The 10,905-nt window shown below is 34.1% G+C and overlaps 1 protein-coding gene across 3 annotated transcripts; it reads right to left on the reverse strand.

The window, feature by feature from the left end:
- Window positions 1–839: 839 nt before the first annotated feature.
- Window positions 840–10,669, reverse strand: LOC100377330 (uncharacterized). Of its 3 annotated transcripts, none has more exons than XR_014930067.1 (4): window positions 10,370–10,669; window positions 8,783–9,298; window positions 8,221–8,247; window positions 840–2,587 (listed from the first exon to the last, which is right to left on the reverse strand). XR_014930067.1 is itself a non-coding variant. In XM_085502115.1 (4 exons), the coding sequence occupies exons 1-3, from the start codon at window positions 10,527–10,529 to the stop codon at window positions 8,223–8,225; spliced, it is 567 nt and encodes a 188-aa protein (XP_085358241.1). In that variant the 5' UTR covers window positions 10,530–10,669; the 3' UTR covers window positions 840–2,587; window positions 8,221–8,222. The 3 variants fall into 3 exon arrangements, 1 of the variants encoding a protein (XP_085358241.1); XM_085502115.1 differs by having other exon boundaries at window positions 8,917–9,298; XR_014930066.1 differs by lacking the exon at window positions 8,221–8,247.
- Between the last annotated feature and the right edge of the window lie 236 nt (window positions 10,670–10,905).

The raw sequence follows: 10,905 nt of genomic DNA on the forward strand, positions 1-10,905 counted from the left end.
ACTTTTACAGAAATTGTTTTGAGATGAGAAAAGTCACTGTTGTTGGGATATGATGTAGTAAAACAAATTAATGAATGACGGCAGTGATCGTTCGAGTATAAACAACAGTGTAGCATAAAAGTGATTCCAGCTACCAGCTCCCTAAATTGTCTTTGAATTTTTGTTTGTACCAGTAAATGTTTCAACCATCCACAACTGGTCAATCAGTAATTATGCAAATGAGTTTTTTTACACACGATGTATGTGCAAAATGGTGCCTAAAAGGTGTTCGTATGATCGAAAAGTTCTAACATTGTCTAGTCAAACCTCACACAAGCATTAATAGTTGCATACTGCTATAATTTGGCATCAAAACAGTAAAACAAGAATTTAGAATTAAAATATATCAAATTAAAATGGTCACAATTAACATCAGATCATGTATTATGTACTTTATATTTCTGTAATCTAAATTCATTTGAATCAGATACTGTCAAGATAAAAGTAGACTATGCTTTAAAATTTTAATTATGTAAATTAAAGTCATTATTAGGTACCAATATGCAGAAAACTCTAAATACAGTACAACTGTTCTTTTGTTTTTTTCCAATCACTGATTAACAAAGTATCTGAATAATAATTGTTAAGATTACTGATTCTTTCATTATCTTCAATAAATGATATATGCAAATTAGACTAATTAATATGCAAGATTTGCAGAAAATACTTATAAGATTTTCGAATTGTGTTGCTGTAATTCATTGCTGGAGTTGACCAAAGGATGAAAAAAATTCATTTCACAGCATATGAACCAATCAATGGATAGCGGCACACACAAACGCACAGCTAAAAAAAATGAGTTTTCTTAATGATATTAATTTATTGAAAACAATTGTTTGATGGTATAGCATCTTAACACTATTTGATATGAGAGAAATTCAACATACACTGTATATATTGATATATATGAACTACAATATACGGAACAAATTGAAATAAAAATCTTCTAATTTAATATGAAACATTATTAATATGATATTAACACCACTGAATAATGGCTGAGGTTGTAAGAGTACAATAAAAGAGAATGGAAAGCCAAAGCCTCATTTTCATTTACAAACACAATATATATGTATGAAGTATAAATCAGCAGCAGTTGTGAATGATGTGTACAGTACTGATACAGACATATTCCTGCCTACTATTTATTAACTATCTTAACTTTTGTTTAGCCAATCATAAGAAATGGTGCAACCTCATAAAAGATTTTAATGAGACTTGAATAAAACTGAATATATTATTCAGCATTTTGGCCAAATTGGGAAGACTTTACTGTAAACATCATTAACATGGGTTCTGTTGATGCTCAAATCAATCAGAATGTTTTTGAATAAATACTGTTCTCCCCAATGCTGTTTCGATCGAATGCAATTTCAACCCTAACCTGTTTTATTCCAAATTACTATTTTGTTAACACATGGATTGTTTATATTTCAAACTAAAGTATACCTTTCTCCCTGATCTTTCTATTGAGAAATAAGCCAATCAAACAACTCAATGTGAACACTATTTACAGTCAATTTGAGCAGTGATCACTATCATATCCTATCTCACGAAATAATTAAGCAAAACACGTATACACAAACAAGAAAAGTTGAAAAATGTCACAGGTTGACTGATAAACACTGACGATTACAACAAACTGAACTATGCCAGATTTCATACCCTATTTGTTAGTGTGTTATTTTCGTTTAGTAATTTAATTAATTAATTTATTGAAACAATGATATTCTGTGCAGGGTATTCCACAGCAGTCCTGAATTCCCATGTTCCCTGCCCACAAATGGCATAGGCAAACAAAATATATGAATGAAAATCAATGAACTTGGACAAAACAGTATTTAGTGCAAAATAACTTTCACTTGGACGAAACAGCATTGCAGCAAAACAGCGTTGGGACGAAAAGGCATTAAGACAAAACAGCGTTGGAACAAAACATTAAAATGGCTTTAGGACAGCAATCTTCCATAGAAATACTATCCATATAACTATAAGCATAAACTTCCAAACTTGGGTTGATTATAACATTAACTCTTGAGAAAACTCTCTCTGGAGTCAATGATTGTAACAAAATTAACAACACATTATATTGAGTCTTGAGCCATTTTCTAAATGTGAACAATATTAAAAAAAAAAATAAACATCTTCTGCCTTAAATACAGAATTAATTTTATCCTTTTATTTGTTTTTATGATTTTTTCAACAATCTTTATGATGAAAATCAACAGCAGAATTGAAATAAGCAGTACACAACAAATACATCTGCAATGGTTCAACAAGTCCTTAAATGTACACAATAAATACAAATGAGAGAGGAAAGAAGAGCCAAACATCCTTATGTCATGGGAGATGAGCCATCACATCTTCATACGATGGAGGTGGTTCAGCATTTGTATCACCGATCTCCTCAGTCCCCGGTGAAAGTAGCATTGTTATTGACGTACTGCTTTGACTCTCAGTCGGTACTGCTTGTTCGTTTACAAGTGGAGAGGTTTCCGTCACTGTTTCTAGTGACCGTGTTAACATCTCCATCGCTTGCCTTCTATTTCTGTTGTTGGAGAAAATGTAAAAGTCATTGAAATCATCATCATAAAATAGCTAAGGTGCTTATAACTAAATTAGGTGTGGTCTCAAATTGTCACATACATAAGCCCAAAATAATTTCCATTTACTAATTTTATATTTCACAGATTCGGAGTGTAGGATTTATGTTGTTTGGCGACAATGTAAATAGTAATTCTGAATTAACTGTGTCATTATATATAATATATACATGTACATATATATTACTATAGATTTTTTTCTTCAATTAAAAAACTATATTTGATGAGCTTCTGTGTCAGTTTGAGAGTGCCCCTTTATTTAAGTGACATGATTGTTGGTCTACCCTCCTATAAGTTATATATGTTTTAGTAGCTCATGTTCAAGGGCAACTGCATGATCTGCATGTTTGCAAGGCAAATGAAGAAATTCATAGAGATCTTTAAACACCAAAGTCACCATGTCACAAAACATTTCAAAGTTAAAAAAACTTGTTCATGACTTAATTAATAATCCCTCAAGCAAAACAAATTACTGACACAAGCTATTAGTAAATATATAAGTTGTAGGGGTTCTATAATCATGATTTACATAGACTGTTAATTAAAGGAAAGCAAAGGGGTGGCTTTTGTTACTCTGTACATGGAATTTGAGATCTATCAATAAACTCTGCGATAAAAACAACTTGTATGTGCTGCGGAATGCCCTATATATCAGGTATAAAATGGGCTGTGAAGTAAATGGCAAACATTCTCCTTTCATCTAGTTCATTTAATCTCTGATGTCTCAGCCATATCGCTATTGTATACACATACGTTTGTGACCGTGACACACACATATAAAAGAGTGGCAAATCTACGGATAACGTGAGTAGTAGCGAGTGTGATAGTTGAAGTGATGTTGAACTTGATATGGCTACATTATGTGGGATAATAAAGGCATATCAATATGTAGTGCCGGCAAAATAGAAGAAAATCCTGCTGAAGACGACAGTATAAGCGATGAATCAGGGATAGACGAGGATTTGGGAAGACTAGACTCCATGGAATGGTGTTCATGTGATGCAAACTTTACACCAATGCCAAGATTGGATGATAAATTATATGGTATCTTTATTATTTATTGTTATTATATTCATATAGTGTGGTCTAACTTGTATTCTACAAGTTTTTCATTTATGTGGCTGTAAACTGAGAACAGACTTCTCAAGGTAGAGTGAACCAAGTGAGTATTGGTCACCAGATCCGGGAGGAGAATAACACACTGGAGAGGAGCACTTGTAGCCAAGGTGTTTATTGCTCAACTGCTAGGCCTGGAACTGAGTCTAAATACTCACGAGATGTTCCATACAATGTATCAATATCATTATGCAAATAACTAAACTAAACGTCATAGCCTCAAATCATTACAGTGGCTTTCAAGGAAATAAAATGTCTGTAGCTTTCATGCTTTAACTTAACACACACGCTAAAAACAAAAGGCCAGGAGTGATATGTACATAAATGATGTCTTTTGGCAACTCCATTGTGAGCCATTGCAGTCAAATTGTCATCGTCGGTCATGTGAACCCTGCATATGTTTCACATCCTCAAAAAGTGTCACTTTTCATAGACGAATTACAATTGAGTGTTATATGTTTTGAACTGTGCACATACTACCACAATTTATACAAATTTAGGCAAACGCGCAACGCTCAGGCACAATTTCAGTGAAACAAAAACTTGTCAACCATATGTTACTCTAACTCTTAAAGGTTTTTTAACTGACTATTTGGAAACATAATTTTTATTTTTTTATTACATGCAGACATTGGGTGTATAACTGATCATCCCAATTTTAGAGCTGCCTGCATTTACAAACTTGAAGCCATATATTTTTATACTGGTGAGAGTCCATGATACAAGGAGAGACCCACTTACAAAATGTGTTCAAAAGTAATTCCAGCGATTTGATCGGGCCCGGCAGTCACATCGCTTTGTCATCTTTCAAGCACTGCACACATCATCTCAGGTATGTGCGAATATAATTTGGCTTCCTTGACAGGCCTGTCCACCCAATATTTTCTGTTCTCGGGAAAGACGATGTTATATCAGTTGCCCTTCATTTTCACCAAATTAAACTTATATGTTAAATTGAAATAAAAACTATCTTGGTATGAAAAATGTTGACACTTGCGGCATTTTTTTGTCAACAAAGAATGAAATACTTCCAAAGGTTCTTGATTCTGTCAGCTTTTCTGCTGCTTCTAATATCTTTTTGTCAACCATCACATCTTTTGCTGTTTCACCAACTTTTAACAACCTGGTTTCATATCGTTATCACTGGGAGGGTGGTCATATTTATGGAAATGACATCTTCGTTAAACGATGCCGCACTCCATCATATGATCCAGATTGGATCCATGGCAGTAGATTTGAATATTTTTTCTTTGTAGCAAAATCCTGAAGCTTTTTAACTACTGATTTTGCTAAATTCCATACATCAAACTGGTGTTATATATTGGGGTAATAGCGACCATCAACTGCAAATTTCACAATGTTTTTGGTTCACATTTCGTCTTTCATGCGCTGTGATTAATTTTGCAAGAATAACGGGTAAACAAATAATAACTTTGTAATTTAAGAATGAAAAACACTGCGCCAATCAAGTGTAGGTTTTCCAATGAAAAGAACGGCAGGAGAAAGAAGCAAATTGCTAGCAGCCATTTTGTCCTGCAATGGTTTGGAATGCCGAACTTCATGGTGGGAATTATTGCAAATTGTACGAATTGTCTTTTCTCTATCGCAGCTTCTCCGCATTGTTGGCATCTATGGAAACATTTTCTAGACAATCCTTGAATACCATTAATGTCAGTTGTCGTTGACGGTTGATACTTGTATTCATCTTAAATTCATCATACTCATCTTCAGTCTCTGTGGCTGTGGTTGTGGCTGTGCCAATACAAACTGTCACCTTCAACGTAATGAGTTGACACATATGTATCAAGATCGTTGACGTATCCAACTTTATCGTGATCGCTTTCCGCCATATAGGATCTACTTGCACACTTTCCTCGGTATAGCCTCTACTATATTTCATGAAGGACAAATCATAAATCAAGGCATCAACTTCTATTTCCATTGATGTATTTCCTTTGAAATTTGCGAAGGGATGATCTAATTTAACCGTGGCATTTTTTGGAAACTGTGTAGATGTTTTGGATAATACCATGTTAAAATAACAGATGAATTCTGAACTCCAGCATCTACCATTTTTCTGTGGACTCCATCTGTAATTCGATATAACTGTCTGATTAATACAAGTATCTAGAATTTGAACCAGGCCAGAATCTTTTCAGAATTTTTTCTGTCATTTTTGTTTTTACTTACAGCGTCAGATTCAACTTTTTTCTTATTCAAGTTATACTGTACACACATCTTAACGTAATCAAACTCCACTTCCAAACTGAATGAACACTGAACGTACTGACATGATCGATTTTTCGCAATCTGCGTATTGAAAAGACATTTTTCGGAAGACTAAGCGCAGGTTATTTTTGTTCCAGATAAACACCCACTGTAATAACTGCAACAATATGGTAATTTTTATAAAATAAAATTATATAATATTGATATAAAACTTACCATTAAAACTTACTCGAAATGTTTGTCCTCAAACTGGTCTGAACAAAATCGTATGTGTCATCACTTTCAAGTTAGTTCTTCTGACATTTTTTTACAACCAACAAGTCTTACGTCAATCATTTTGACATCCATATACACAACACCTCTCCATGTTTTGATGTTTTGATGTTTCTAATCTACTTCACAGCTCATTTTATACTCAACATACAGGGCATTCCACTGCACATACAAGTTGTTTTTATCACCAGAATTCATTCAGCATTTCAATATGCATATTAATACAGAATGCACTAAGAATACTTTGACGTGCTCAAAGAGTTTATGATTCCGAATGATTTATAATGACAAAAAGCTGTGAAACAGATACATGGAATAAATAAGATCTCCAATTCATGACCATGTGATATTAGCTTGTATAGTAAGCTCAGAACATATGAAAATTACTACACTCATCCTCTATGTATCTCATATGAAATTCCTCATGCAGACAATTGTATTAGGAATGCAAAATGAGCCTGGCACATAACACGAATAGTAGATGATTACTGATTGAATTTTGGTTTATCTTCATGTCAAACAGCACGGGTCATCCAAATCTCACAGGTCATCCAAATGTCACCCAAATGTCATCCAAATGTCACAGGTCACGTGTCACATGTCATCAAAGTTCCATAGGTCTTCCAAATGTCACAAATCATCCAATTGTCACAGGTCATCCAAATGTCATCCAAGTGTCAAATGGTCACAAGTCGTCCAAATGTCACAAGCCACCCAAATGTCACAGATCATCAAATTGTTACAGGCCATCCAATTCTCACAGGTCATCCAAATGTCATAGTTCAACCAAAAGTCATAGGTCATCGAAATGTCAAGTGAATGTACAAGTCACCCAAATGTCACAGGCCATCCGAATGTCACAGGCCATCCGAATGTCACAGGTCATCCAACTGTCATGTCATCTAAATGTCACAGATCATCTAAATGTCACAGTTCGTCTAAATGTCACAGACCGTCCAAATGTCAGCTCATCCAATTGTCACAGGTCATCCAAATGTCACAGACCGTCCAAATGGGACAGGTCATCCAAATGGGACGCTCATCCAAATGTCATAGATCATCCAGGTTTCACAGGTCATCCAAATATCATAGATCATTCAGGTGTCATAGGTCATTCAAATGTCACAGACCACCCAAATGTCACAGGTCATCTAAATGTCACAGTTCGTCTAAAGGTCACAGTTGGTCCAAATGTCACAGGTCATCACAATATCATAGATCATCCAAATATCATACATCCAATTGTCACAGGTCATCCAAATATCACAGATGGTCCAAATGGGACAGGTCATCCAAATGTCATAGATCATCCAGGTGTCATAGGTCAACCAAATGTCAGGTCAACCAAATGTCATAGATCATCCGAATGTCACAGATCATCCGAATCTCACAGGTCATCCAAATGTCATAGATCATCCGAATGTCATTTAAACTGGTGCATCACAGGTCAAATATACATGTCATGCATTATAAAAGTCATCTATATGTCAGAGGTCATCACAGTGTTGTATAAATATATCATCAACACATCAAACAAGAAAAGTAATCTAAATAGATACATTGTAGTTCTGAACATTTATGTATTTCATCTGTTATTATATTACTGCTTCACTGATGACACATCGACTACAATGAAGTATGTTCAGCTATTAAAATGACTCATCTTACTACAATGTTCATCCCTGTTGACACAAGAAGCACAATGCGCTAATCTAATAAAATATATAAACATTACACAGACAAACACATCACACTCTACCACTATATGCACCTTTTCACAGCATTGATGTCAGGTTGAAATTAGTATGTCAGAAGATCAATTCATGTAAAGTTGAAAAAATGGTACCACAATTATGACAAAGCATGTTTACTGTATATATTAGCATGTGCAGGTAAGTAAGTTAAATCAGAGTGCATGTGTTAGGGAGACTATGCAAAGGATTAAAAGAAATATATTAACCTTTATACAAAGTAGTACGATATATCCCTATTGATAAAATTGAAAAGAAGAACAAGAAAACTACATTACAAGAAAACTCACAAGTATAATTTTATCATTTCTACCACTGTGTTTTTACAAGATCTGTTGAATATGTGTGAGCATGTGTAAAATTCCAATACAGTGAACTCAACAGACTTTTGTAATTCATACTGTAGTAAAATTTATAGTATGTATCTTCTCAAAAATAAATTTAACTTTAATTGCAATAACACCTACAGTGCTACAGTTGATTAGTGATATGTCAGTAAAAAGTGAAGGTCAGGATAATATGCTTTTACTTAAACTATCAAATAATGCATATACATGAAATTTCATAACTATGAATTCGTTAAATTAATTAATAAATTAATATTAAATTATTCATACATCTAATTTCCTTATAAAAAGAAAACATGAAATAATAAATGGTCCAGTGTGTTTATTTTGATTTGGTTATGTTAATTTATTGAAAGCACAATCTACAACAAAACTATAATCATTATTACTATTAATTATTATTGTTATTAGAAAAACAACTCACCATGCACACGCTGTTATAATATGATTGCCATCACTCAGCTACTACAAGACTCAGGTCAGGACAAGGTTAGCCACTGATGAGGTATCTTCACATGCAAGCAGTGTGTGAATATGCTTCCAATAACACCAACATACCCCCTACGTTTCTTGGGCACATTATCATAATCCGAGAGCATTTCTTCATCACTGATCGGCGTACCAAGTCTTCCACTTTGCATTGGTGGCAGAAAAGTCAGCCCTACTAAGGCATTGAGGTTTGGGTGAAGTTGAGGTGTTGGTGGAACAACCTCAACTTGAGGAATGCTATTAATTCGCACTTGACGATTTTGGAAAGAAGTGGTACGAGAATGAGAGGAAGGTCGTGAACGCGAATGATTACGTGAACGGTGACGAGAATTTGTTGCATGTTGTCTGATTGGTCTGGATGGACGAGCATTTCGCCGAAGTCTTGATTTATCTTTTATATGTGCAGATACACAGCAAGCGGTTGCAGCTGTCAGCATTAAACAGCTTCCACCTGAAACAAATCAATAAATAATTACTAGACAATGAAGCTGTTGGCTGACAGAGATAGAATTACAGATGATAATATAAAATAAGATGCAACAGATTCCTAAACTTAGTGACATAACCAGTTTGGTTCGGATCAGATACGAGAGTTGAGCCAAGATAAAATGTCATTACAATTGTATGTTGCCTTTATTTAAAAAAAACAACACTATAGTTAAAATGAATAAAGACCACCTGGTTAACAAGTATTAGCACATATGACGAATACAAAATAAGTCACGGCCATTTGTTATTTTATTAGAACAATGTTGTATTGTATTACATATATGTTGTATTTTCAGATATCATGTTAAACTACTAATTGTCTAATATCCCCAGACAAGATTCAAATAGTTTAAATATTATCAATGTAAATAAATTTATCACATGTATCATGCAGTAGCAGTGACATAAAGCCATGGAATATTTTTTGAGCAGCAAATCTGATTGGTCGTCATTGTGACGTTACTATTTAGTCATCTTCTAAAATTCCAAAACATGGCTCGTTTATTAATGATCCAACAATTATTGTTTGAAATATCATTGAACTGAATGTTCTAGCTATATACATTCACCAATATGCATTTTAGTTTTCCATTAAAGAATTTCACCGTTTTAATTCTCCTAACCTTGACATAAATGTGACCATGTTATATTGTATTTATTAAAGACTACTACATGGTCACTCATTGAACATCATTTATAAATCAAATGTTTATGTGTAAATTAGAGTAAACCGCATAAATACAAAAATGCAACAGACCATTAATGCAAGCAACATACACGTTACTAAATAAATAAATTAATACCATTCAATGTTCTTTGATATCAATTTAGGATAAAGTGTTTTCATGGATGAGAAGAACTTCGCCAAACGACACTATTTTTATTTTGCATACGTTGCCATGACCTGAATTTTAAGGTCAACTTTCCAACTTGAACTTCGTTGAGGGAACTTTTTGCTGTACGTTTAACTTTTAAATTGTATGATTACATTATTTAAAATCGACACCTTGACTTGAAAATGCACTAAACTTACCGATAAAACATGGGCCTGCTATTCTGAACGCTATAACATAATTTTCAACGTAGCCGAGCGCTGTCAAAACCAGACCTAGAACTAACACAAACACACCGGTGAACATCCAACAAGTTCCACAGAGTGCAAGACTGTCCTGTGGGGGATCTTCGTAAGGCATTGCGACCTCACCACGTATACTATCTCCAGCTGAATACAAATAGGTCCATTTTAAAGAAAGGACAGAATCAACTGACCCGAAACCGTCCGTGGCATGCAGAATGGAGGAGAGACATTGTAATCGTAAATCACTTCTTCTTCTCGGCCATATTTTATATTTACAGTGCATTCAGACCCGCATTCAGACTCCTCAGTTTGCCAAATTGTGCGAATATTTGTATAATCATTGAGAATTATATTTCAAATAGTATGACGGAGTACAAAACATAAAAGGTATTTTCATGTGAAAAGGCTTTAAATAAAAAATATGATTTTTTTTCCTGACGACTGCTTTTTTTAATTTGTTTGAAACTTTTATTTAGTATCTTAAAGGGCAC

This window comes from Saccoglossus kowalevskii, chromosome 8 (genome assembly GCF_978046115.1).
Source record: "Saccoglossus kowalevskii chromosome 8, keSacKowa6.1, whole genome shotgun sequence".
Lineage (NCBI taxonomy): Eukaryota > Metazoa > Hemichordata > Enteropneusta > Harrimaniidae > Saccoglossus > Saccoglossus kowalevskii.